Genomic DNA, 27634 nt, shown 5'->3' on the forward strand with positions numbered 1-27634 from the left:
CGGCTCAGTACATGGTTCTATGGGTACGAAAGAACGTATTTTGTCTTCCAGTGCCCATCGTGTAATGCTTTTAACCGCTAATCGCAGCAACACACCGTTTGCTGTAATAGCGACTTCTTTCCTCTTCCTAACGCCAAAGACCTGATTGATACAGGCTCCCAAAAGCCCCAATGGGTATGCAAAAAGTATGAAATGTTGCGCAGATACCTGTGATCTGTCTTTGCAGAGTATGCAGAATACAAATGAGCCCACCCGGAAAAGAAATCGCTGAAGTGGTATAGAACAAACAAAAGGAACTCGGGCATTGGTATCGTAAGTGTCCGTGACATAAAGGACAAGAATAGATGCAGTGTAAACGCAAACATTAGGGTATGTCGGTGATCAGGCGCCATCCAGAGGCGGTCGATGAAGAAAGGCGCAATGAAGCGCAGTACACATGTCTATGAACCCTTGAGGTTCGCGGTCGAGAAATTGAAGTTGAGGAACTCGAACTTGTCTTTCGAATTGGTTCGGCTCTCTGCTGAGAATGTGCTTTGTGCACTGTTGTCGATGGAGGGCGAGCCTCTCGTAGAGTGTTGAGCTTCACGAGGCTCAAGAAGCAGCGATCGGCGGTAGTAGCTTTGCACGTTGGCCTGGTCGCTTGCGTGCATTCGCTGGATTTGGCTCTCCATCCAGTCCTGCATTTCTGGTATGGCAGCCAGTCGGTAAGGAACTTGGAATGATTGGAGCTGGCCGATGATCTTAGCTGTCTTCATGTGTTTGTCGAAGTTGATGACGGAGACGCTGTCAGAACCGGAATCTCCGGGGAGCTGTCGTGTGGTGCCATTGCCGACGTCGATAAACGTAAGATCGGTAAGGTAGATACCGACGAATGGAATGCATGGCGCGACATGGTTTTGCAGACGCTGTCGGAGCACAGCATAGTTACGTCCTACGTCGGTAATTGCCTTCAGTTCATCTAGGCGAGCCTTCGTTTTCGTGGACACAATTTCCCATGTACGTTTGAGACGCATGACCATGGATGAATTGAGCGAGCAGATGATGGCCATCAACGAGTCGTAATTGTTAAGCTCCAGGCATTTTGCCGCAACTTTGACCCACTGCTTGATAACAACAGCACGCTTCTTTGCGTCCTCGAGCTGCAGGATGGTGTCGGCAACTAGGTTTGCCAGGTCGGTCGAAAGCGTCGACATTGCTTTGACGTTGCGAGCCTTCGAATTCTTCTTCTTGGTCCATTCCAGGGCAAGAAGTTCTTCGGGTTGGATGGCACAGAAGAGCCTGGACTCGATAATGGTGAATTGTCTGGCAAGTTCCAAAGGATCGAAGTCCAAGATGCTGCATTGCGTCCTGCCCTCTTTGCTACCTCGCAGAGCGTTGAGTTGGCTCTTAGTCACAATTGGGGACGGCACATTGCTATCCGCAAGAGTGAACGCAGGGTTTGAAGCACCTGTCTGACTGAGCGACGATACCAATCGAGGTACAAGAGCACCAGCCCTTACTTCCGTTACCTTGGAAGTAAGCTCCGCAAGTCTTTTGCCAGCAGCAGGCATAGCAGCCCTAAGCTTTCCGGTGGCGAACGCGAGGATGACGCCTAGAGCAACAGCGTCGCTCTCGCCACACCAATGGCTTTCCAGCCAACCCTTGAAGACATTGTAGACACGAAGACGTACCGGCACACCCACGGTCTGGCTGTTACCGATGTAATCAAAACGGTCGATCAGGCATTGCGCGAGGTCGAGTGGCGTGGTAAAGAGGCGGAACGTCAAATAAAACGCGTTGACGAAGACGACATCTGGGGTAGATTCGAAGGTAGTCAGCTGTTCTACAAGCGCTGGGAGGGAACCACCAGAGATTTGGCCCTCTTTGTTGTAGATCAATTCATGGACATAGGTGGTCTCCAATAAGTGCTCTTCGCCAGCAGCGACATCTTCGCTTGCTAGAGATCGGAGCTCAGAGGAGCTGCCAAAGCTGCTGATCAAGGTTTGACAACTCTCCTTCTTCGTGGGCGAATGATCCGGGGTAGTGGCACGTGTGGACGTGTGAGAGAGAATGCTTGCAGAATCGCCTTGTGCACTGAAGTAGGTGCTGCTCCCATCGTTTACTGAAACGTAGACGCTGTCAGTTTTGGTCGAACCGGCAAAACTTTCCTGTGTCGTGCTCAAGGGACTATCGGCGGAATCAGACGCATGAGGTGGAGCCAGAACCGGAGTAGGCACCGCATTGAGAGGAGGTAATGATGACCGGGACGATCTGAACGACACTGCGGTTGGGCTCTCGACTATTACGGCCTGGGACGAAGGCTGAAGGCTAAGCCTGTTGGTTTCGAGTGGTGATGGTTGCGGCACCTCGGGTAGTGGCTTTGACTCTGAGATGACTAGTGGTGGAGGCATTTCGCGTTCCTCAACTGGCGTAGCGGGTAGTGGCTTGTTGGTCTCCAGGACGGTGTCTGTAGGCTTGGGCGATGCGGACCTAGCTGTGGACTCCTGGTTGTCTGCGTCGGGTTCTTGAAAGATCGTTTCTGAGATCCCGAGACCAGCAGGTTCGGCTTCGAACTCGAAATCGCCAATCCTTTCGACCACAACCCTAGCCTTGGTGACGCAATCACCAGCAGAACGCACACAGCTTGTAGCGGCAGCCACGATCTGCTTCCCTGCTTCAGGCGCCACCACCTCTTCAACGTCGGTATCGGCGTTGATGAACATGTCCTTGGTCGCTTGCACTAGTTCCGTCAAACGGGTGTACATGGTGTCTCGTGCTTCTGCCAGTTGTTCGGATCGTCGCGAGTCTCGTTCCCATACTTCCTCAACAACTTTGAGAAGTTGGCGGCACGCAATCACAGAGTGCTGGGTAATCTGAGCAAGTTCTTCCGAAGACCGTGATTGCAGGTGCAACCCAATAAAGGAGCCGATGTAGCCCAGGAAAGCGTCGTGCGCGGCGTTTAGCCTCTCGGTGGCTAGGTTTCCTTTGCGCGCACTTGCTGATTTACCGGTGTACGACAAGCGATGTGTCATGGAGATACGTTTCGACTGCACTGAGGAATGGGAGGGGAGTATTGGTGATTGAAGTGAATCTGTCTCCGAGGGCAGCGAAAAGGCGACTGATAGGCGGTTCAGGTTTCTCTGCGGCTGAGCAGTGGTGGTGTACCAGTCGTCGTGCACTGATGGTGCACCTTGCGTAACCGGAGAGTCGCATTCGTTCGCCGAAAGCCTGTTCTCGCCCGAGGGGGCTGATATTGCTCGTGGTTCCACAGCAGCATCGACCGAGTCGGACGGCGGGGTGAGTGGTCGATGACTACTGGCGTCGCCAAGCTCGAAGAGTGACAGCGCCACTGCGTCCGTCGTCCAGATGTCAAGGAAACGCACGGCCCGAGTCACCAACTTGAATGATTTGAACACAAGCTCGTCCATGTGTTCGAAAACGGGCACCTGCAGCTCGTTCGACTGCAGGGCTTCTTGCAAGGTCTTGGCCGTCTTGACGAGTGTGGAAAGATCTCCTAAGAGAGCTTTCCGCATGCGCCGTAGACTTACGTGTGTGAGGATGAGGCGTGAATCCTTCTGCAGGCACTCAGTCCGTTCCTGTTCGGAGTCAGTAATCGGGACACAAACACAATCTATACTCGTCCACAAGCTTCACTTACGAGGAAGAGGCGGACGCCAACAATCATGCCCTTGACATAGTCTTGTCTCGAGAAGGCACCGAGATCGCCATTCTCTCCATCGCGGACCAAATCCCACAAATATGTTAACGCGGTCAGAAGATTCCGTATGATGGGATTGTCATAGGGTTCGCAGTAGTTGGTGGGCAGCCATCCGCGGGCCCCTGACGCTAATAGTGTTCCATCGGCCCAGCCATTGGGATGAACAGAGTGGACGAGGATTACATCGCCTTGATTGATGGCGACGGTGATGGACGACTCGTCGGTTGAGGACGACACTGTCGTACTCGGGCTGTAATGATAGAACGCACGGAGGTAGTTGTGGAATACAGGTTGCGGATGTTGTTGCTGTTGCAGAGCCATGGCTTCACTTGAAGTCTTCGGGGTCAGAGGTGGCGATATTTGCGACTGCGACCGACTGGAATGTGTTCCCCTTGATGAGGATTGGCGAGTGTGGCCAAAAGCCCGCGAGCGCGATCTTCCTGGTGACGATTTGTGAATGTTCAGTGGCGCCACTAGTGCGCTCGACCGCTTATCCATCTCTTCTTGCTCAGGAAAGGACGCCATGGTGGAAGAACGAAAGGTGGGTGAGATGCTAGAGTAGAATGCTCCGTCGATAGTACGCTAATTGGGCAGCATTTGGCAGATGATACAAAACGAGAGTCAATTGGCGTGGCGCAATACTTGACGTTCTGGAGTCCTGGCGTATACCGATTGCTTTGCTCGGCTGTTTGCAAGTTAATACTGTGCTGAGGCAACTCCCACGCGACAAACGGAGACTGACATACCCGACGTGACGATAGCTAGCGCTGAAGTGTGAAGCAGGTGACAGATGACCCGATGTGGATGCGAGGCCGGCGGATGGGCCTGTCGTCGAGGTGGTTGCGGCGAAAGCTGGGACGGGCGTCGTTTCCGTTACACAAAGACCGTAGCAAGGCGAAGCTCAGACACGGTCTGTCTCTCGTGAAAGTGTGCAGATGTTTGAGAGTGAAGACGCTGGAGCTAACTGGAAGGAGGGGCTGCGGCTGGGGGATGGGCCAGTGTTGTAATGGCAATAGCAGAGCAGCGAAGACCTAGAGGCGCACAAGGGTCGTGCCTGCCACTGCAGGGGAGCGTGGGGTTGCTTCCAACGGTTCGTGAGGAAGTCGCGGCCCAAGCGAAGGAAAGAGCGACCAAAAGGAAAACAGACGCGCTGCCAGCAGGTCAGGTGGGTTGGGGATAGGCGACCGAGATGCAGTCGAACGACAGGAACATTGCCCTTCTCCACAGTGGCCGGCTGGAGCTGTTATTATCACATCCCGATGGAGGATCCTACCGCCCGCCTACTCGAGAAAAGCTTCGTGTGAACAGGACAGGGGCCTTCTGTCAGGCGATGCAGGGATGTTGGGCCAGGGCTAACGGAGCGTTGGTGCGTGTGGGATGCGGCTTGCTCCCAACCTCGACTATAGCCCGCAGGCATCCTTAATCGCGGCGGCGGCGAGACCAGCGACCGTGCAGGCCAGCCAAGCCAGCGCCTGTCCCCGGCATTTCTCCCCTGCCCGCTCGTCATGTTGAGATACCGTGCATTGCCTGCATTCACCCAGCCGATCCGCCCACGGCACGACGACGGGCACAGGAGCTGGCTGTCGTCGCCATTGCCTCTCGCCATCGCCGCTGCCTGCTCATAGGCTGGCAAAGTCTTCCCCTACGCTACTGTTTGGCGCCGCGAACAAGCAGCAAAGCCGCAGCCCTCATACGCACGCTGGGTGCAATCAAAGCATAACAACATACAGTACCCGCAAAGCACGCGGACGCGCGCGGACGCGAGCCAGGACCTGCAGCATCAGGCTTGTCGACCCACCGCGAACCTTCTCCCCGGTCGCAGACTCGAGACCTGCATGCGGCAAAGATCAACCCTCTGCGTGCGCCGCCTCTAACTCGGCTTGGCAACTTCCGCCGGCTCATCTTCCCCGGCTCAAGTGCCTTGCTCCCAATCAAGTTGAATCAACCTAGCCCAATTTTCTTCTGCATCCTCCGCAGTCCGTCCCATTGGCCACATGCGTGAATATCTCGACATTGCTCTTCGTACGCCTGCACCACTGCAAGCCTCCGTCTGAATCCCCCGAACGGTCGGGACGCCGCAAAAATCGATTCGGGCCTATCCCGTTTGCCATCCGTCTACCGTACTGAGCATAATCAACCACACGAGAAGCGAAGGGCCATGCAATGATGCCCGCCCGACGTAAACGTCATCTTCGATATGGGCCTCTTGCCCGGCTGTTGTGGGATCGAGGCGACCTCCCGCCCTACCCCCACTTGCAGCAATGGATCTGCAACTGTGACGATTCTGCGCATCCTGCAGTTATGAACGCCGACCTGACGACAGCATCCCTACCGAGTATCACATGCCGGTTTGCAGAGCATTGAACTGCCTAGACATATCCCTGCTCTTGTTACCTTCAACGTCTTAAGCATCGTCACATATACCATCAGTTCACGCTTCCCATTGCCAATGGGACCTTGGTCAACAACAATATACTTTGCTGGGATGCAGCAATTAAGCGACTCCTACTTGACGACGAGCATTCCACGACCACGTCTGAGCCTGCTGACGGACAGCGTGTGGACCTCGACTTCTACACGGTGTGCATCCTCAAAGGACTGTTTCAACAGTGCATTTCCATCAATCTGCGCAGCACCGCTTCGAATGGCCGTCAAGAGAAGATGTCTTCCAAGACTGCTATATTCTCCTAGAACTCTAGTGTACGCCCTTGAACGCCCTGGCCGGCCGCTTGTCCCAGGCTTAGTCTAAACCCCCACTCCCCACTGTTGAGCGACTGTCCTGTCCAGCAACCTACTACGGCTAGACCCGGCCAGACACTCTGTGAGTCTCTTCAAGCATCTCCGCATCGTCAAAGTGAAGATGCGCCCAATCCCGACGCCGATCCCTTCGTGAAAATCCACACTCGAATTCTCCACCCCTGTTGATATGCTCAAAAGCGGCTGGCTCTTCGACTTTCATGCTGAAAGAGACTTTGATCTACACCCTTTCCTTCCTAAAGCAGCTGCAAGCGGGCTGTGAACTATCCTTCCGCGGTACAAACGCGGGTAGTTTGTTTTTCCAATATCAAACTCCAAATCGTCGCGGCTGACAACACTCTTTAACAATGCAGTATGATAATACCATTGTATGCGCAAGTGCACGGCATACAATGGGGGCAAAGTAACAGACAGACGCCACTGCTAACTTGTTCTCACAACAAAAGAAGGTGTGAGACTAGCACTGGCGGGGCGACTATTGAAAGCGGCGGAAGGTAACATACCGCCAACCCCCTTTAGCCAGGCAAGTTATTAGTAGACGTTCCCAAGGACAGTGCCAACAACGAGAACGCCGTCATTCGGTTCACGACACTCCCGTGCGCGACGGACCCTGGCCGAGTTTGGAGGATACGCGGTGACAGCGGACGGAAGCCAGCCGTGAGGGTGTGAGTCAAGATACGTTATTGAGAACTCGATCGTGCTTAGCCTTTGGGCTATCTCAACACACGGTGCAGCTTTGTTGATCGTCATTCTCGAAATCTCCCATTGTCGCACGAGACCCAAAGAGAAGTCTAGGTCGAGAGATCGACATCGCAGGCCATTCATCTCACTTCATCTCACCCTCAAGTACGAGTGGATCTTGGTACAGGCGCGGTTTTTTGTGTAAACAATTTCGAAATCCTATTTCATGGTGGTAGCGTGCAGACGGCGCAGAGAGGTGTTTCATCGTTTTGATGCCCCGGCGTAGTTCGCTCTCGGAACTACTCAACAACTCGGCCCTTCTCTCACTCGGATTTTCATCATAAACATGCCACTGAACAGCTCCCGCCTAGGAAGCTAAGGGCTGTAGCTTTTGTCACCAAACTTACCAACCTCCCGACCGCGGGAATGCGTTAGCTGCCGGCAGCCAAATCGCCGACTCTGCACTGCGCCATGCAGGAACCAGCACAACGAGCCCAACGTGTTAGTATTGATACGACGTCATGGCGAACCTGCTTGCTCTCTCGTAGGATGGCCGACAACATCGACATTACACGTTGCTGTCCATTCATGGAAGTGAACTGTTTCTCTGCCACGGGCCTCACAGCTGTGCCGCAAACCCTTTCTCAGCCTCCAAGCCCGGACCACAAGCCACATGCGAAGTGCAACACCGACCCAGGATCGCGGTACGCATGGTGGATCCATTGCAGAACGGACATCACTCCGATGCAGCATTACCGAGGCTCGGTTGTTAATATCCCTTTGGAAGGACTGCGGACGTCATGTGAATAATGTTGAATGCGCCTCTGCGGCGTGGTTTACATGGACACGAGGTGGCACAGCTCCGAATCACATTCAGACGAGCGATCGATATGACCGTTGCCCCGTCTGCACAAACGAGCGATCGATCGGTACCGGTTTACCAACGAACATATCTTTTATGGTACTGCTCATGCCTACGGCTGGCGGCGTAAGACAGCCACTAAGCGACTACCAACGGCGTCTTGTTGCGCTCAAATCCGCTTATCTGGCCATCTCGTGCAAAGTAGTTAGGTGTATGTAACATCAATTACACATGACTCTGCGGCGTGAGGCGACGCCAAGTGCCTGAAATACCACCAGGGAACTTACCAGCGGATGGGAATTCAGGATGCCAAGCAATAGCGAGTACGATGCGCCCACTGTCAGCCTCACCCAGTTTGCGCATCCCTCTCGGTTGCCATGTACGCATGCGTCTCATCACGTCTTCCGATTCCACGCGCGCTCGGCTCATGCCCCCTGTCACCAAGGTTGCGTAGGGCGCGCTCAAAGATCGGCCAAACAGTCAATCCGACACCTTACGTTGTAGACGTTCAGCATACCTGTTACCCAAGGTAGAAGAGCCGTGGGTATCGTTTCCCGCGTTTGAGAGCGTTCCCAAAAGTCGCTTTCTTGATTGAATTGGAGTACTTGGAGAAACTCATCAGAGCACCTTGACGTTGCATGTTCCTCTAATATCTTGAAGGAACGACCCCTTGGTTCCTGCAGGATCTCAGCTCCGCCCGCCACGATAAATTTCTGCCTGCGGCGTAGTCATCGGTCCTCCGCTTCATCTCCCCTAGGCCTCGAAGACGCCTCATCTACGTCAGGAAAAATGGCTGTGGCTGCGACGCGATACAACGAGCTCGGGAGACCCCTGACCTACTCTTGCAGGCGGCTGGACGCCACAGCGCAATGCTGCAGCACACAGCGTCGTGCAAGTATGCAGGTCAGACCCATACTGTGAGGCTGCTTGTACCTGCATTCCCGTACACGCGGCTGCAAGGTTTCCTACATGCAACTACAAACACCATGCGTAAAACGTCATTTTACTCAAGGATTTCATACTAATGCAATTTGCAGGCTGATGGCATCACACGCATCTCCAAACCCAATTACTACACAGCAGAAACACTCATACGTTACAGCTACATCTGCATGCGCAGGCAATTGTCATTCTGAGATACTTCATCGGACAAGATTGCGCAAACACGAGTTCCCGTACAATCCACAGACCAGAGCTATCGTCTCAGTATCCGCTTCATCCCCATTCGCGGAATAAAATCCACATCCCTGTCGGTCTCTCCATGTACAAACCCGCTTCCAATCTCGCCTCTTCGTGAACCGCGCAAGGTATCCGCATGTTCATTTCACAATGTGTAGGGAAAGCTGGCGTCAGATCATACTTGAGGCGTGTGAGCCCTGTCTCACGTTCTTCTTTCTTCAGATTCCGTTACTGGAACAAGTAAGATGGTACAGAGGTGTTGAAGACTGCTATTAACACCCTGGTAAGCTATTGCAGTGGTCAAGCGGAAGGTATTGCGTATGTGGGATCTGCAGTGAGCATTGTTGGTGGTTGTGGGGGAATGTTGGTTCTGGCTTGAGAAAGAGCCTCGGGAGGGTCCGACACGAGATGTAACGTGCGCACGTGGCTATGCGAAGGGAAAAGAAACCAACGTACCTCCAGATGAACGGTATCGGGTTGCTTTTCCTGTCGCGAGGAACGACAGCACCGCTTCCAGATGTCGGTTTCATGCGGAGTTTGCTGCTTTTGGCATCAGAAGCAATGTCTTCTTGCGACACGACACAGAAAAAAACGATTCAAGGTGCAACACCACTTCGGAAAGGGCGGCAGCGCAGTTCGCAGTTCTCGACCACGTTTCGATCACAAACGTCCATCGGGATCGATTTGCTTCTCGTCATGCGTTGCGATGCGATGCGCGCCATTGTCACATTAATCACAGAACGTTGCTCCAAGGAATCTAACTATCGCGCCAGGCGGCGGACTATTTTCGCCATCGTGACCGCTTCACGATTCCGACTTGGCGACTACAATTAAGTTCTCTATATCGGATCCTCGAGACACTACTGTAGGTCGGATCAAACAGATCTTGGTACTTCGGACAATACTAACAAGATGCTAGTGTGCAAAGTATGTACTGTCTTCGCTACAACGTCGCCCGTTACAGCTCATTGCATACACGAAACCTACCTTCCTTTTTCCTTCTCATCTTCCTCACCTGTCCGTAGTCTACCCAGATTTTGGTTTCGTATCATACTTCTTTATTCCGTCTCCACACGACTCACGACCCTGGTCAGTTATGCCATTGCCTTGCGCATAGCCGCGACTCACGTACACGCATTTTTCATGCGTCAAGCCTGATCAGGCGTTGCGTGCTTTGTCACGCACAACGCGCATAACGTTTTCGTCATATTTGCTTCTTGTATCTATTGGAAGGATGCAGAGTTTACGATCTGCTACGAGTACATGTACGGCATGACGAGAAGAAACACTTGGCTGTGACTATTATCACCAGCTTGCCAGCCTCACTGCGGTGTTGCGATATAGTGTTTAGCAAAGTGGAGTAATAGGACTGCCAGGGTATATGCGCGGAGAGCGTGAGCAAGGCCAGGCGAGAACAGAAGGCTCCATCCATGTCTTCACCACGTGTCGGCTTGTCCGGACAAATGGGGAGGGGTGGGTAGAGAGTGCCTAGGATCATTCTTCGGTCATCTTGGTTTTAATTGCTGTTGTTAAGCTAACGTTTCATAGTTGACAACTCGTAAGAATGCGTGACGCAACACGCATTCGCAATGCAACATCGCGACCTTTTTCTGACATGCGCACAACAGCGTACCTGCGCTGGAGTGTTGCGCGGTGTCTAGACTGCTGCTCCCTATCACTTGCTACCTACCACCGGAAGTACATGAATCAGTTGCTTGTGCGCCGTGGGCAGTGATCGACCCCGTCACGCGCATTGCCGCCCTCCACGACACGGGCCCATCAACATGAGCCTCTCAGCCCAAGTATTGCTGAAATTTTCATCGAGCATGCACACCTTGGTATCTGCAGTCGAGACTCGGTCTGGGTGAGATTGTGCGGCTCCGGCGCGGCTCCAATCTTCTCTACTGATCTCATCCGATGAGGCCGTAGAATGGCCATGCAGACGGCGCTTCGCACAGGCTATGATGACGCGCATGCTGACAGGACCCCTTCGCATCGAGGCGTTCACTCATGTTATCGCAACCCTCTTCTTGGGATATTGCCTGCGGTCCTGTCACGCAACGTCGCTCGCGGGCCGAGGAACGGCCTTGACGGGCCTTCTTCAAGGTTGCTCCTTGTTCTAGGCTCGGCGCCATGGGCAGTATCGCGCTGTCATGACTTGCATATCAGCGTGTTTTGTCCCTTGAATGTGAAGGGTCCCTGGGGATTACACAGCGGAACTTCTGGCCGATTTACATGGGGCAACTGAAGTCAGGTGAACGATGTGGATCGCGGCTGGAGAATGGCGTGTTATGGTTACGTTCGCGACGCCTCGGATGTACAACAAGTTCTATTTGGTATAGATGATCGTCTTCGTAGTGTGCAATGGATGTCTCCGAATCGAACACGTCAGTCAACTTCGCCGAGAAGAGTGAATGCATTGTACTGTGACAGTCTCGTTTTGGAAATATCACATCCCTCCATCTCCATATTTCAGCTAGTGCAATGCCTTACAATGGCATCTTGAACGAGGCATCGGCGAAAGCGACGCCAACTTGAGAACCCATGCTCGCTCAAAGTGTCAACTCCAAGCGTAGCTCTCGCAGATTCGTGGTCCCGGGTCTAACGGCGTATATGGCCGTGGAGTGAATTTCAAATCCCTCAACCTCGGCAAGATTTCTAGATGCTGTAATCCTCTCTACCATGCCGATTACATCCGGACTGAGCGGATGGAAGCGTAGTGACAATAATAGTGTACTACGCTGGGTCGAATTCGGATTGTCATCGGATTGTACATGTCGTGGGGACAACCCCATGTTGTCGCGAGAGGACGTGGACGAGGTCGATGATGAGCGTGGCTGTTGATAGCGCATGGCCGATGGCTCGATCTTCTTCCGGTGCAACAATTCCTCCAGTCGAAAGCTGATGCGAAAGATAGTATCACTTCAGCGCGTGGGCGAGCTCACTGCATATCCATTTCGTCGTCATCATAGTCAGCTGTACCAGAGTAACCGTTCTCCAGCTCTTCTCTGTCCCGATCTTTTCGTTGCTGCTCTCGTGAAGCTGCGATCTTCCTACTGACTATTAGCACTGACCGCTCACCACTATCGTCCAGTACGTACCTCAGTCCATCAATGACACCGGTAATGAATGTCCTACCCTCTCCTACCTCCATACCTCCTACACCGTTCATCTTGAATCCGCCGCCCGCATCTAGCACGTCTACTCCGCTCCTGAGCTTGGCCATGCGCACTTCCCTCAGACCTCGCAGCAGTTTCCGTACATTGTCCGGTTCTTCAAAGTCGTCTGAGGCTGTCTCGAGCAGCATTTCACCTAACTCGAGCCAGTGGTATGGTAGAGCGTCTGCTGATCCTCCTGCCGTCGAATTGAGTAGGAAGGGTGGAGAGGTAGGAATCGTGTTATTTGAGGGCTGTGGCGGCAGTCGAGGTGGTGGGGAAAATGTGTCTGCGTATTCTATCTCGTGCTCGAGGATGGCGTTTAGAGAGTGCGTGTTCAGCCATGGCGGTGGAAGTATGTTGGCGCGGCGCTGGCGCTTGAGGAGTAGAGCTAGCCACAGAGGGATGTCTGTTCGGTGCGGAGGAACGAGGGGTTTAATGGGGCCCTGTAAATTATCAGCATCTCAAGTCATGCAGTGCGAGTATACAAGTAATCATGGCGGGGTGTTGGAGGGGCAGACATACACCGAGGAGCTCCAGTCCTTCGAGTCTTTGTCGCGGTATAACAGTAACGAGCTCCATTTCGCATAGGAACGCTATCTCTGGGGGCGTCAGCCCCGGTGGGAGAGGCAATGCCATGTTGCGACGCGTGGTTTCGCGACTTCGAGTGGTTGTTCAACTTTTGGGATCGAACATTGAAGACGCGCCCGGGCCGCGGTGCGCTAGCTTGATCAGGATTACCCGTGTCTTCCAAACTGTCCATTGATGTGTGTCAACACCACCACCCCTCCAGCTAATCAGTCAATTGACTGGAGCAGACTGATGGCACCTCTGCTTCAGGTGTGGGCTTTCCCCAGCGCTATAGCGTTCATTGTCTGGCTTATGGCCACATGGTATGGCGAAGTGATGCACGAAGTCCCGAACCCCTACCTGGCAAGTATTGACACTAAAGAAGCGTTCCAACACTAACAGAATACCAGGATGAGTACTTTCATGTTCCCCAGGCCCAAAAATACTGTAAAGGCGACTACTCATGGGACCCAAAGATCACAACTCCACCTGGCCTGTACGACTGCCTCTGATAACAACTTACTGAACATAACTAATGTAACACCAAAGATACTTGGTCTCCAAATTACACAAGCCGCTGTTAGGCTGTGAAATAGGCTCTTTGCGACTCGTGAACGCCCAAGCCCTTTGTGTCATATTGGTTCTTAGCTATGGTATCCTGCGTATACTTCGAACGCGTGATAACCCAAGCAGAAGCTTGTCTGAGAATGCAGAGAAAGAAGGGCCGAACCATGACGTGCAAGACTCCACCTACATGGTTGATGTTCATTCTGCTCTCAATGTCGCGCTGTTTCCTCCTCTTTTCTTCTTCTCGGCGTTGTACTACACAGATGTGTGGTCGACTTTGGCTGTCTTACTGGCGTTTTATGCGTATCTGGCGCACTCGGAATCGACTCGAACTGTCACGCGGTACTCCAGCGCGGTGTCTTTTGGTGTCTTTGCACTTCTTTTCCGACAAACTAACATCTTTTGGGTGGCTGTATTCCCCGCTGGACTTGCCGTTGTCGATGCGCTCAAGAAAGATGCACCTTCGAAGACGTCAGACAAAGCAGACCCTATGTTGGCCATACAGGCCGCCTGGAAAGACGGTACAGTCCACGACTGCTCCGTTCATGATGCGGGGCTCCAAGGTATGATTCGCCATGGGACCCTACTAAAGCAGTTGCTGATATTCTGTTAGATGTTATTGTGTTCGTGTTGTCCTTGGTCTTTGCAGCCTTACGGAAGTCTTTGCTCGTGCTCAAGGTTGCTTCGCCTTATATCATCCTCTTAGTTTTGTTCGCTGGCTTTGTAGCCTGGAACGGGAGTGTTGTCCTTGGTAAGCGTAACCCTGTGCCTCCACGTTGACAAACTGCTGACATAAAGAGGGGACAAATCGGCCCACACAGCTACCATGCATCTTCCTCAGATGCTTTATATCTGGCCATACATAGCATTCTTCTCAGCGCCACTGGTGGTCGGGTCCTTGGTTGGACCGCTTGTTCCTATTCTACCCATGCGTCTGCAGACAATGTGTCACGACTACCGTATCGCCTTTAGCTTGGGGCTGCCAGCGCTTCTCACAACCGGGCTTTTCCTAGCCTGCAGCCTCCTTGCCGTCCATTTCAACACCATCATACACCCGTACACCTTGGCCGACAACCGACACTATGTTTTCTACGTCTTCAAGATGCTCCGACTATATCCAGCACTGAGATATCTCGCGATTCCGATATACTACGTCTGTGCATGGTCCACGATCCAAGCGCTTGCCTCACCAACGAAGACCGTCTCACAAGTGGTCGAGCAAGCACCGAAAGAGAATATTCAAATCGACCTCTCCAGAGACACCAGAGACACAGCCGATCGCCAACCCTGCCAGATAAGCTTTGTTATCATATGGCTAGCCACGACTGCTCTATCAGTGGTCACTGCGCCTCTTGTAGAGCCCCGTTATTTCATCCTTCCGTGGATCATCTGGCGGCTTTATGTGTCGTGTGGTCGAACCACGAACTCGAGAAACGGATACGATATCAGACTGGTTCTGGAGACTGTCTGGCTGCTCGCTATTAACGTAGCAGTCTCATATACGTTCCTGTTCCGCACGTTTACTTGGGCTAGCGAGCCTGGTAACTTACAGAGGTTCATCTGGTAGGGAGATGAACGTCAAATCTCAGCGACGTTGATGGCTCTACAGATCCACATCCTCAGCAAGTAATACTGCAGTTGGATTTGATTTGAGTAACTTTACGCTTTTGAGCGCAACTAAGCTATTGTGGCAGTATCAGCTCTTTCAAAATGGTGCTCGTTTGAGATCAATCACAGAGACGCATCTTTATGATACCGCCCTTCGTTCATGGGTGGTTTGCTCTCTGAACTATATTCAGTTGTATCTAAACCATATGTATCAAACTTTCTAAAGTCACCATTTTGTTCTAAGGACTATCCCTACAGTCAATATGATTCATCCGAGAGGTGAGCCCGACTTGCAATTTCCCTGCTCTGCTGTAAGAGTTTGTACAGTTAGTACCTGTTCAAACATAAACTTGGTCGAGTAGCCTATGCAAACATGATAAACGCCTCACTTCGACGTCCATGACATTATGTGGTTGTACAATACTCTTAAATAACATAACCATGTTCACTCGCAAGAATAAACGCCCTTTCCACCGCCCCAACCATGTGGTCTTCGTCGGTTCTCATTGCCCATGTGATTTTTGACTGCCCGTTCTGATCCCCTTTCTGCGTACTTTCTCCTTCTTCTTGAACAGTGCATACTCATTCGCGCTTCATAGAAACGTAGAATGAATACCACCCGATGCGCCCGCCGTGCATCCACCCATTGTGTCATTTCCTCTAGTTCTTGCCATGATGTTGCTCATTGCCCATTGTCAATCTCAGCACGAAGTTGACAATAACGGCGGCAAACAAGGCAATGGTCAAAATGGTGGGACCCAGCCTGTCGTCGAAGCCGCCCTGGCCCCTAAGTCTTATGCTCCTGGCGCGCCAGTGGAAGGTGAAGAGGGCGTAGATCATAGCCATCATGGCAACGAGGGTGAAGAGGCCGGCGGAGATCTTGCCAATCTTGTCGCCGAAGTTGAGCAGGCCAATCGCGAGGCCGCCGAGGATGACGGTGAAGTTGAGCCATGAAAGGAAGGTGCGCTCGTTTGCGAAAAAGACTTTGGGCTCGACGCGCGTAGGGAGAGCGATGCGCTTGCCTAGACAAGAGGGTTAGTAAGCGCAGTAGGGGAGTGCAGAAGGACGCGACGCACCCGGGGCAGTCTGGAGAAGCGGTTGGGTAGACATGACGATGGTGATAGCAGCCCCACTGAAGTTGCGACGCGAGCTTTGCGATGGTGTTCCTGACGAGGTAGAATGGGCAATTGACGGGCGCGGGTGGATCCAATGCTTGGTGCAGCTTCAGACGAAGAGAGTGGTGGCAGGAGAGAGTTGTCGAGAAGAAGTCTGCTTCACTGTGCCGTCAAAGCTCGATGTTGCGGGTCGCGATGGGAACCCATGCACTCGCGACTTGCGTCGGCCTATCATGACGCCCACGTGACAGCGTTGCATAGGCGACGCTCATTGGCTGTGAGGCTGCATGCGGGGATGGCCCGGTCCCTCTGTGCCACGTCCAACTCCGGCCGCCGACGCTAGCTGTGGCCAAACACTGATCCTGGGAGTAAACACGACATTCACACTGTTCACTGCACAGCATCACCATCCTAGGCATCGACATACTTTAAAAGTCAACCAGTCCCTACATCAATAATCCCTACACAGATCAATCATCGCTATGGCAGTACGTATCTTCACCGGCCTACAGCATGGAAAGTATACTGACAGAGGACAGTCCGCGTCACCGCTTCCCACCTCCGAGCTGGAGCAAATTGCCCAACAGGTATATCACCCTATATGTCTCGGGATGAAGGTGCATGAGCTAACAATGGCATTCAGGCCTGCGAGCAAGCCATCGGTTCCGCAGAATCATATGACCACACCAAGGTTGGAGAGTGGAACAGCGAGATCATCGTAAGTCTCAATTATATTTCCCTGCGCTAGCTTGCGCAACCATATGCGCCACTAGCCCCGTCAAAAGTTGGCGTCCGGTCTCCAGGGAAGAAGAAGCCAACTTCAGGCGGCTTCGCACAGCTGCGAGTGCCCCAAGGCTCTGTCGTTGACAGCAGAAGGCGCCAGCGAATGGCTGCGCAGATCGGTGTCGCAGCCACGCACGCGACCTCACCTCATCTAGATCCTCTGCTAACATCCACACCAGCAATCCATCCTGAAGACTCTCATCAGCAAGACCACACCTGCATCCGAGACCTCCACCCCTGAAACTCCCGCGCAACCCGCCTACAAGTACATCGCCAACAGCACGGTAATCCAACACATTGGCTCTCCCGCAGAGCCGGAAAAGCACGGCCGCCGCGGCATGCACAGCGCAGTCGGCGCCTTCTGGAACAACGAGAAGGATGGCACATACAGCTACAAGTGGGAGGCTGCCGAGAAGAAGGGCATGGACATCGTCATTACCATTACCTGGATCGCTATCTAGAGGGATTATAGCGCCCAGGGCAGTGATGGGCCCGCGTGGGAGCGATCGCATCTCCCGTACAGACGATCAATCAAGATAGAAAAAGCCAAGACCCAGTATGCGAAGGTGGGGGCGAGCGAGAGCTATGTGAATGGCTTGCTCAAGGGAGCGAGGTGAGCTTGGGATGGGTTTTGCTTCGAGATCGATGTTCTTCTTCTCATGGGTATGGCGTTGAAACCTCAGTGTGCATAGTCTTGCGCTTCTTCGAGTTGATATGGCGAAATTGATACCTACTACTTCTTCACGTAATGTCTTTTGCCGCGATGAAAGTTGAAATTGCATTGTATGTGTTGAATATGGTATCGACTATTTACTCATGGGCTCGTCTACATGGACATCATGGCATACTATTACTGATCCCACTGCATATCCCGTCTCGACCGACAACCATGGAAGTAGTGTGGCAGAGTATACGCTCAGTACGCGAAAGTAAAGAATGACCACGTAAAGTAAGCAACAGGGTACAGAGAAGGAAGGTCAAGAACGAAGAACAGCTTTTAGGCCTCTGCCTTTTGGCTCTCGGCCTGGGTGCCTACGCCATCTGTGTGCGTAGTGCTACTCCGTCCGTTTACGGCTTGCTCCCGCTTGCTGATGAGCGCCCGGAGCTCGTCTGTAGTGCTCTTGCCGCCGTTCTTTTCAGTGATGAGGCCCTTCAGCCATGCGTTCTCTGTCTGCAGTTGCTGAATGGTAGCCTCTAGCTTGGCGACCTTCTCCTGGGCCTCCTTCTGAGATTGCTCGAGGGCCTGCTCACGCTGCTTCTTCTTGATGCGGAAACGAGCGCTCGCAGCAGTGTTACGGCGACGCTTGTCCTCCTCGGCGGCTACGCGGGCGTTCTCGTCGAGTGATTGCGGGATGACGGGAGCGGCATTGTCGAGCTTGCGCTTCTTCGAAGCCTGGTCGTAGCCTTGTGCGGCAGGGGATAGTGAGGAGGCAGGCGAAGCGTAGTTGGGTGCGAGCGGGTAGTGGGCAGGCTGAGTGTGCGCCAGTGGCATAGACGGGTCAAAGGCTGGAGCCGTACCGAAGTTGTTGAAGTCGGTGAACGGGAAGTCGCCTATGAGTGTATCAAAGTCAGCCATAGGTGTTCAAGGCTACAATAGTCGGATGGTGATGTGAGTGTGTGGTGTTTCTGCTCAGCGCAACAACCAACTACGTGCTTGCAGGGATGTTTAGCTGCATCAGCATCCCATGTGGTGAGTGGCTAGCACATAGGGTGTGGGGTGACGATGCATACTGCACACAAGGCGGGGTGTGCATGCGCCTCTTGTCCGCGTCATTGGACGAAGAGTACGATGCCTGGCAAAGACGAGACTCGATTGGCAGTGACCCAATCGACAGGATAAAAGGACGGCTGTAAGAACGGGAGAATGCTTACCATTCAGATTGAAGTCCATGGTCGCGTCGACGCTAGTGCTGGGGTTGCGCGGAAACTCTCCGTCCGTCTTCAACGGCTGTGTTTGCTCGGCTTCAAAACCGAGGCCAAAGTCACTGGTAGAAGCAAAGTCGACGCTGGTGTTGCGAGCGCCGTCCGCGTCGAAGAAATCGCCGTTTAGGAAGTCGGAGAAATCCTCGGCGGGCGCTGGCTCAGCGAGCAGATCCTGCTGTGGCGACAGCTGGTTGAGGTTCGCGATGTACTGGGACACGTTGGGCCCTCGCTGCCCTTTGTAGGCGGACATGGGCGTTTGTTTGCTATCCGGACGACGATAGAGTCCAGTCGCTGGTAATATGCTGTAGAGAAAGTGGGAGTCGGCTCTCTGCCGGGCCCGATCCGATCGCGCTTGCGTGGCAGAAGCTGATATTGCGAGAAGGAATTTTGCTGCGGCGTCGTCGGGTAGTTCGCTGAATTGGTGTACACGTTCTCCTGCGCGAGCCGATGGAGAGAGTACAAAAAGCAAGAGGGATGTGTGCGGGTGTCGTGACGTGGATGAACGTCAAAGTGCGAAGGGCGTTCTCGATCAATGGGAGCCCCGCGGTAGCTGACTACTTGGTATTAGCGACCGAAGACCCCAGGCCGCGTTTACGCCGAGCCTCACCCCACGTGCGGTTGGACTTGCAAACGACTGTTGCTTTCAAAGTCTCGACTTTGAATGTAAAGGCAATCGTGAGTAACTGCTTGGACCGAGAACGTTGAACATTGATGAAGCGATGAGTCTCTCATGATCGCTCTCACCGTCAGCACACAGGACTCCTTCTTACGACAGCTGAACACTGACTGTTTGTAATCAAGACGTTCAAATTGCCGACAGCCAATCGTGTTTGAGCGTCTTTGTCCGAGACTGGACCGGCGATCTAGGTGGATCCCAGATTTGAAAGACGGCACTTTCCATGCGGCATTTACATGCTATCTTCGGCAAGAAACAAGTAATCAATCCTCACTCGAGTCTTGCGAATAAGGTAAAATATTCCTAGCCATAGTACAGGTGTATGCGACCGCAGGAGCACGTATGGCTGTCAACGAGATACAGTCTTGAATTGATCTTGCAGGCTCGTCGGGGACAGCTTCATGTGTATCAACATTGGTAATGATATATGGTCATCTATGACGGACCAGCACCATAGTACCTAGGTAGGTCTGGAGACTACCTAGGAAGAGGAACTATCATTGTGCCTAGCCGCACAAGGGCCAAAGTCAAAGACACCAGATTGAAAGTTTTCAAATCCGAGCGCTTCGGGGCGATTCGTGGCTTGAGAGCACATGGTTGTCGCTACGTGGTACCTCCAAGGCTGAGTGTCGGGATGGCTAGGTGGGGAGGCCATGTCACGTGGTGTCTCACGTTCCTCCTCGACGCGTCGCGACTCCACTATCGATAACATCGTCCGATCAACAACGCCCAGCAACCCCTCCATGTAGACCAAAAGCGCATCGACGTGATGGCTACCGCCCCCGACTACAAGAACATCCCCCACTCCCACCGGCTGCCCGTAAACCACCGCGAAGTCCAGCGAACCTTCACCAAGCTCTCCCGCCAGTCCCTCGTATCGCTCGCGCTGCAATGGCTCAGCAAGAAGAACCGCGACTTCTGCAAGCCATACCTCCTCGGCGATCGGATACAGGACGAGGATGAGGACGAGATATACGAGCCGGCGCAAAGCTATGAGGTGCTCCAGGAAACGTACAAGCAGCTTGCCGCGCGCAAAGGTGGCAGGAGAGAGGTGCTCGACCGCATACTCGAGGGAGACTGGCGACACGGCATATCCATGTACCAGCTGGCAACGGCCGAGATCCAGTACCTCCTCGATCATCCAAATGCCTTGCGCTGGACAGCCAAGCGTCTTACCAAAATACCGAATGCGCGATCACCAGTAACGGACATGGAAGTCACAAACGATTCAGACCACCTCCCACGCTTCCAGGCGCAAACCTTCATGTCAAATCTTGCAAGAGAACTGACGCCACTGATGAAGGCGCATTACCTGATGACGCGGATAAAAACATCGCCCATGACCATCCTACGCGTCTACATACACGATTCGCCCTACAGCAACGAGGCATCGCTGGCCGTCGAGTCTAGTAGCACAGACAGTGCGAAAGCCGTATTCTTCGTCTGGCCAAATGGCTCGCCTTTTGTATATTCGTCGCTAGCAACGCTCACCGGCCAGGTCGTCGGGGATGAGGGGCGGCATCTGAGGGACATCGTGCAACAAGCAATACCGAAAGCCTTCTCGAGACCTTCTGCGCGTTACCAGTTGACAAGCACAAACTTTACTACCAAGTCACTCGATGCGCTCCTCACGTACCGCGGTCCCGGCAAGAGCAATGCAGCAGCAGGTGGTTGGAGCATCTTTCAGGATCATAGTTTCAGCCAGAATGCACTAGATTTCATTACCACACAAAAAGGCGATGGACAAGAGAAGAGTGCAGGCGAAAAGGGCAGTGCCGCCGGTGGACCCAAGACTGGGCCAGGCAGACCCAAGCGACCACTGGACGGCAATGAGGCTTCAGAGGCCAAACGTAGAAAAGAGATAGCTGCTGGCCGCTTCGGTAGCTCGGCACAGCCCGACGATGGTCAAGGCCTCGAACGAGTCGAAGTTCGCATTGATGACCCATTTCCGTCTCCCGTCAATGGCAGCACTGCGACGCAAGTAGACGGTGACACATCGAACCTCGATGCCCAAAGTACCCATCAGGCACGACGTGGCCGTCCGTCCCTTCTCGATAGAACCGCGGAAGATATTGAGGAAATACGAAGCGAGGAAGGCTGGGTACCGAATGTGCGAGTCACTTTTCAAGGCACGCATGTTTTCGCTGGCATCAGACAACTGGTTGAAGAGGGCATTGTAGATGGTGAGAAGATGCCAGGTTGGATGACTGGCGAAGCAGGTGTCACAATAGGCTCGGTCAAGGACGGGCGCATTCGGAGCAAGGGAGGTGTCCCAGGTGTATGAACTGGTGCTTGAATTACAATGCGCGGCGCTGGCAGGTGTTTCTGATATCCATATACCCATTACGATGATGCGGCGTATGGCGTTGTTCTTACCACTACGACACAAGTTATGATATTGTGCTTCTGTAGAGAAAGCTTAGCTTCGAATGTTAACTTTCAAGAATCGAAGCTGCGTTTCGGCTGGCAAGCAAAGCCATTTCCAGTCAGATGCAGCTTTCTAGTCTTGTTTTTCTATGCTCAAAATTCTTTAGCGCCTCATGGTCCTCCCAAGTTCACAAAGTAGCTTTGGCTGCAAGCTCTTTCCTTGTCTCGTTCTGCACGTCATCCTCCATGCATCCTGACGCGCGTCCGAACCTGATATCGACCACGAAGAGCATATCGTCGGCGAATGCTCGAAACGTGTCCAACATTTCGGGGCTGCTTGTCAAAAGTTGATTCTTCGCTCGAGGTACGTCAGCGCTCAGCCCTTGCATGTATTGACATTCGTCGATGTCATCTGTCACCGAAGACGACAGCTTCTTTTCGGCTACGGCGTGGAACACCGGCAACGTATTCATTTCCTGACGAATCTATTGAGCATCTCAATCCAGCTAGTGTCCACTTTGAGGGCCCTTCAACGTCGTGTGGCTTGACCGACTCTTGCGGCTCAACTCTTCAGGCCGCAAGGCCGAAACTAGTTGAATTCTTCACGAGCCACAGCTTACAAGCCACAGCTAGATCTCTAAGTGGCTAGCCGGAAAGATCGGAGTCTCGCCCAGCCCGTGGCTAGTAAAAACGATGTCATGCTGCAGGAGCATGCATTCGCGGCCTTGCATAATGTGTTGCTACTGAACCGGGGATTGGGTGTGGCTTGCTGTGGCTGGAGCACGGTCTCTTTGCGTGCCGATACAGCCGTAAGGCTGACCGTTACGCGCAAGGGTTAGAGGTCATGTGTTCTCGTATTTGGCGTACGATAGCGTTTAACCGAACGAGACTGAGAACATTGCAGGATAAAGTGGGTTGTTAGCGTTGGATGAAGCTTATGGTTGGGCCAAGATAGACGTTTGTGCCGAGCCGACTTCCCCTACGTCGAGCCCGTGACTCCACCCAAGAGGCTTGGGAGCGGGAATAAGTCTTGACTGCATTTTGAGGTGAAGGACGTAGTCTTGGCGTGCTCTGAGAGAAAGCATATATACTCGAGTAATACCCCTAGCATACACTGCCACAATCGATGGTAGCACCACCTACGAGTATCAGTTCCAAACCAATAGCCTCAACATCAAAGTCAGACAAGATTCGAGACTATCCAACACACTCCACTATCAACCAAACCCCCAACGTCATCACCTTTACAACTCAGTCCCCGACCATCCTGCCGATGACTGACTACAACAACCAACGCATCGACGCACAAGACTTGACTTCAAGGCTTGCCTCGTTCGAAAACAAATCCAACAACAACAACAACAACTCCACCACCAAAACCAATGGAGATAACGCCTCCGATTCAGTTCTGTCCCAGCGACGTCCCCGATCCACCTCTATTGACAGCGGCATCATGCCCCGTTTTACCAAATCAGCAACAACGTCCACAACGGGCACCAACGACTCTCAGTACTCGCAGTACTCTGGTCTCCGCGTCATGCATGCTGAGCCCAGCTCCAAGACGCACGCTGAAAGTGTCGGCGTCGCGCCAGGCGAGTTCAGCAAGCCGCGCGTTCACAAGCGCAGCCGCAGGAACACGCAAAGCAGCGTTGGCAGCGGCAGGAGTGCGAAGAGCGAGGAAGCCAAGGAGTTCAAGTACTATGGCCGACACAGCAACCAGTGGCTCTTCAATGACTTTAGCGTCACTGACGCTGTTTCCAAGGGCTTCAAGAGGGTCTTCAGCAACAACGGTAGCAAGGATTGGTACGAGGACAGGGACCGTTAGATGTAGCATTCAAAGAGAGAATGCTTCGAGCAAAGGGACTGGACACTCGTTTCGTCATATCGAGGGAAGGCAAGAGGCGCGTTTGGAGGGAGAGACATATATCGAACAACAATACAATCACTTACATCATCACCACCAATCACTCTTGTCTGCGTGTAGTTTGCTAACTGAAAGACTCTTCCATAGCTATGTTCCCGCTAACTAAAGCAATGAGTGCAGTCCCATACGCAGTCGATGATGCAAAGTTACACAAGAACGACCCACGGGAATCTCTTCGAAGAGGCAACATTGTGAATCACACATGTGTAAAGATCATGCTAACATCAACATCGAGGTAGAAAAATGTAGAATACAACGTTACAACAGGCTTCATTATAGTCATAAGGCGATCCAATTACACTAAACCAGACGATCTCGTGAGATCAGGTATCATTCGCAAAGAAACGCCACCGCTATGGAGAAAGGGCTCATGCCATGCCCCTCAGAACGCCAATACACCAGAAAAACGCATCCATGTCTACATTGCACTCTGCACTTATCCCTAAAGCATCATACTTTTCCGTCGACTAGCGGCGCGTTCGGCTCTCAGCGTGCTCGTCTCCCTTTCTCTGTCCCGTACTTTTGCGTCCTCGACACCATCGACCTTCGTCCTGAGGTCGTTCGTGCTTTCATTGGCTGGTAAGCTTCCTGTGGTGGGAGGCTTCTTGTCTTTTACTGTCGTTCGAGCACTCGATGTACTCCTAGCAATACCGTTAGTACTATTGCTCCTCGCTAAGCTCGTAGTACTACTACTTTTCACATTCCCGCTTCCAGTGCGCTTATGCAAAGAAGGGAGCGCGCCCTCAACTTTCTCCCTTTCTGCTCTGCGCTCGTCCGACACCGTTGACGTAGAAGATGTGGGCATAGCGGAGTGTCGCCGTGCACTTCTCGCTGCTTTGCCAAGTTCGTTGACGCGGGCACGCGGGTTGGACCCAGTGTCAGCAGGTGACGAGTCCGTGAAGTCGAATACAGCCAAAGTGTCCTTCTCTGGTGGTGCTTGTCTCACAGCTATCGTATCTTTGCTTGAGAGAGCAAGATCTGCAGATTTGGAGGCGAGAGGCTCCGACACTGGTCCTGCAGTTGAAGTAGCCACTCTTCTCTTAGCAGTGCTAGTCTCGGTAATGAGCGCAGATATGGCTTTCGAGGTCGTTGACCGTTCTTCTGGCTCAGTCATTGACGCGGGCGATGCTTTGGAATCTTGGTTCCGGTCAAGCTTCTGTCTCAACGGGCTTCCAGCTTCAGCTTCTTCCTCACCCCTCGGTTGAGTGACTGCCGATACCGGCTTCCACGCGATTTCGCCATCGGCGTCACGCTTGACCAATGTAGAAGGTACATTCTGGGTATCTACACTGGCCCTGCGATCGATCACCGCATCGACCAGCTTGGCGTCTGGACGCCGCATCTTCACATTGAGACTGGGCTCTTTGTAACTGACTTGGGGACGGGCTCGTCTACCCGGTCGTCCGGCTTGACCGGTCTGATCTACTGAGGTGAGATCTCCTGGTGGTGGTGTATCCTTGTTGTCTGTTCGTTGTGTCGACGGCTCTGTAGATGGTGGAGAGAAGGTCTCTTCCACAGCGGGCGTCTTCGGGGGTAGAGAGTCAAGTACAATCTCAGCAGTAGGCACAGGTTCAGGCATTGGTAGAAGCGGGAGTTCTGACGTCGTGTTGCGCGTGATATTCAATCGAGGGCGACTGCGAGCCTTAGGTGCTGGCTTGTCTGGCTTATCTGGTTTGTCTTGACCCGAAGAGCGTTGCTTCTTTGGCGACAAGACTGGATCGGTATTGACGGGTTCTACCGAGTCAGATTTGTGTACACTATTGCTTTGGGGGTACTTACTAGCTGAAAGGACGGGAGGGCGTTCTAGTGCAGAAGGTCTAGAGTCATCATTTGACGCCTCCACGTCCGAAGCACCTGGGGCATTCCGGCGGCTGAACCTGAAAGCATCACTCTTGGCTTGGTTCACTTCCTCATCCTCTTGAACGCTGAACTTCCGCTTGGCCCCAGTGCGCAGAGGCTTCGCGACTGGCTCTTCAGACTCTTCCGGTGATTCGAAGAGAGATACACGCCGTATATTGAGCTTGGGCCCGCTCTCGCGTCGCTTCTTACGCGTCTCGAGGTTCACCGATAGTGCGGGTTCACCATCGTCTGCAGCTTCTTCTCGCTGTTCTTCTATCGCGGGGCTGGGGTCGAAACCGATGGGGTCCTCATCTTCAAATCGGGCAACTGGCGGAGGGCCGATGTCTGGGGACTGACTGTCTGGGTCTTCTAAGGTCTGCTGAAGCTCGTCCGCACTACAAGAAGTTAGCTTCATGCGCGTCTGTACGTGTCACTGCTTGGAACGCGATCCAGACGTACCCCATTGTCCTGCGAGGATAGTATTTGTCTTCCGTGATAGTAGGAAGCATGGCGTTCTCAACCTCCTGTAGACCCAGTCCACTCCTCCATTGCCGCTCTTCTCCGCTCTTCCTCTTCGCAGTCATCTGGCTTTTCCGTCTTCCTCGGTCTTTCCCACCCCCACTTCTTGTTTGCGATAGGCCAGCTACCAGGCTGCTGAGCTCTGATAGCTTGGCTTCAAGCTGTGTTTTGACAACATCAAATTGGTCGAGTGCCGGACGCGACTCAATCGTGTTGTGAAGATTCAAGACTTGCTCGCGCAATGCCAAATTCTCGGCAAGAAGTCGCGAGCAGTCAGTTTCGAGGCTGCGGATGCGGATAGATTGGATCGAATTCGTCTTTGCGAGTTCGCGGTTTTGCCTCAAAAAGCGTCGTTTGAGGGCTTCGATGGATTCCGCCGACGGCTGGGGTGCAATCGGCGGCTCGTTGAGACGCGCCATATGCGCAGATAGGTATTTCGAGATTAATTATAGTATTGTAGACGGTCGCGCAGTTGTCGTGGCGTTGCTACTCTAGGGCGTCGGTAGGTGTTCCTTCTGTGTTCGTCATTGCATGTTTACATAGCAACAAAGCTAAGTTCAGACGGGTTAGCGCCAAGGGCGCGTCCACGTGACGAGAGGGGCACGAACGCGTTCACCAATGCAGGAGGGTAGCATTTGATATGGTAACCGCATACGTATCTCACAGGACCAGAAGACGGAAAAGTTTAACAATCAATTTTCACGTGTTCACCCGGGGCAGGCTTTCCTCCTGTCGACGCATCTACGCAAGCAAAAACACCTACCTACTATTTCCGACCTCGACTTCTTCAACCACAAATCAGACCACGTCAACTAAAGTTGACCGATTAAAAATATGTCAAACTTCACACGGCCGCTTCCCTCACATCTCCGCAACCAGTCCATGGGCGGGTCCCAGCAACAATCCCCCGTGTTGCTTGCGCGCATTGCAGAAAAGAAAGCCGAATTAGCCAACTTGAAGGACCTGCAAGCGCTAAGCGGCGGGCTTGCAGACCAGATGCAGATGCTCGCTGATAAGCTATCGACACTGTCAGATGGAACAGAAGGTATGTCAGGCGTTGCACGCAGAAAGCTGGATCGACAGACCTCGCAGCCGGCACAACAGGAACATCATGCTAACATTGCGGTTGATCAGCGGTCGCAGCAGTGCTATCAAACTGGCATAATGTGCTAAGAGCTATAAACATGGCGTCGAGTATGTTCTCCATTCTCACAAATCCAGCAAGCACTAATTCGAAAAAGCAAAACTTCCAAAACCGAAAGACGAGGATGAGACGGAAAAGAAGGCAGAAGATGGGCCACCGTTGCCCCAGACGCTTGTCCGCATTCCTACACAACACGCTCCTGCGGTGATAGAACAGGCGAATGCAGCTACTGCAGAGGACTGAGCGGTCTTGACACGTGGGTTAACTT

The 27634-nt window shown here is 53.0% G+C and overlaps 9 protein-coding genes across 9 annotated transcripts; 4 read left to right on the forward strand and 5 right to left on the reverse strand.

The window, feature by feature from the left end:
* Window positions 1-440: 440 nt before the first annotated feature.
* On the reverse strand, window positions 441-4222 carry J4E92_001837 (uncharacterized protein; the record flags this gene model as incomplete). Its single annotated transcript, XM_051493246.1, has 2 exons — window positions 441-3575; window positions 3638-4222. The coding sequence occupies 2 exons, from the start codon at window positions 4220-4222 to the stop codon at window positions 441-443; spliced, it is 3720 nt and encodes a 1239-aa protein (XP_051356477.1).
* A 7895-nt stretch (window positions 4223-12117) lies between these two features.
* PSF2 (DNA replication protein psf2) lies at window positions 12118-12970 on the reverse strand (the record flags this gene model as incomplete). Its single annotated transcript, XM_051493247.1, has 3 exons — window positions 12118-12229; window positions 12278-12777; window positions 12857-12970. 3 exons carry the CDS (start codon window positions 12968-12970, stop codon window positions 12118-12120), a joined length of 726 nt encoding a protein of 241 aa, XP_051356478.1.
* A 2766-nt stretch (window positions 12971-15736) lies between these two features.
* Window positions 15737-16186, reverse strand: VTC1 (vacuolar transporter chaperone; the record flags this gene model as incomplete). The annotated part of the gene is made up of 2 exons (XM_051493248.1): window positions 15737-16098; window positions 16153-16186. The coding sequence occupies 2 exons, from the start codon at window positions 16184-16186 to the stop codon at window positions 15737-15739; spliced, it is 396 nt and encodes a 131-aa protein (XP_051356479.1).
* Window positions 16187-16673: 487 nt separating this feature from the next.
* Window positions 16674-17435, forward strand: J4E92_001840 (uncharacterized protein; the record flags this gene model as incomplete). Its single annotated transcript, XM_051493249.1, has 4 exons — window positions 16674-16679; window positions 16731-16778; window positions 16835-16909; window positions 17154-17435. 4 exons carry the CDS (start codon window positions 16674-16676, stop codon window positions 17433-17435), a joined length of 411 nt encoding a protein of 136 aa, XP_051356480.1.
* Window positions 17436-17971: 536 nt separating this feature from the next.
* Window positions 17972-19147, reverse strand: J4E92_001841 (uncharacterized protein; the record flags this gene model as incomplete). The annotated part of the gene is made up of 2 exons (XM_051493250.1): window positions 17972-18525; window positions 18847-19147. 2 exons carry the CDS (start codon window positions 19145-19147, stop codon window positions 17972-17974), a joined length of 855 nt encoding a protein of 284 aa, XP_051356481.1.
* A 1195-nt stretch (window positions 19148-20342) lies between these two features.
* On the forward strand, window positions 20343-21857 carry J4E92_001842 (uncharacterized protein; the record flags this gene model as incomplete). Its single annotated transcript, XM_051493251.1, has 1 exon — window positions 20343-21857. One exon carries the CDS (start codon window positions 20343-20345, stop codon window positions 21855-21857), a length of 1515 nt encoding a protein of 504 aa, XP_051356482.1.
* Window positions 21858-23066: 1209 nt separating this feature from the next.
* On the forward strand, window positions 23067-23765 carry J4E92_001843 (uncharacterized protein; the record flags this gene model as incomplete). Its single annotated transcript, XM_051493252.1, has 1 exon — window positions 23067-23765. One exon carries the CDS (start codon window positions 23067-23069, stop codon window positions 23763-23765), a length of 699 nt encoding a protein of 232 aa, XP_051356483.1.
* Window positions 23766-24306: 541 nt separating this feature from the next.
* On the reverse strand, window positions 24307-26641 carry J4E92_001844 (uncharacterized protein; the record flags this gene model as incomplete). Its single annotated transcript, XM_051493253.1, has 3 exons — window positions 24307-25598; window positions 25644-26098; window positions 26163-26641. The coding sequence occupies 3 exons, from the start codon at window positions 26639-26641 to the stop codon at window positions 24307-24309; spliced, it is 2226 nt and encodes a 741-aa protein (XP_051356484.1).
* A 463-nt stretch (window positions 26642-27104) lies between these two features.
* J4E92_001845 (uncharacterized protein) lies at window positions 27105-27609 on the forward strand (the record flags this gene model as incomplete). Its single annotated transcript, XM_051493254.1, has 3 exons — window positions 27105-27267; window positions 27357-27416; window positions 27464-27609. The coding sequence occupies 3 exons, from the start codon at window positions 27105-27107 to the stop codon at window positions 27607-27609; spliced, it is 369 nt and encodes a 122-aa protein (XP_051356485.1).
* Between the last annotated feature and the right edge of the window lie 25 nt (window positions 27610-27634).

The sequence above is a fragment of the Alternaria infectoria genome (assembly GCF_024043175.1).
Source record: "Alternaria infectoria strain BMP 0036 chromosome Unknown scaffold_2, whole genome shotgun sequence".
Lineage (NCBI taxonomy): Eukaryota > Fungi > Ascomycota > Dothideomycetes > Pleosporales > Pleosporaceae > Alternaria > Alternaria infectoria.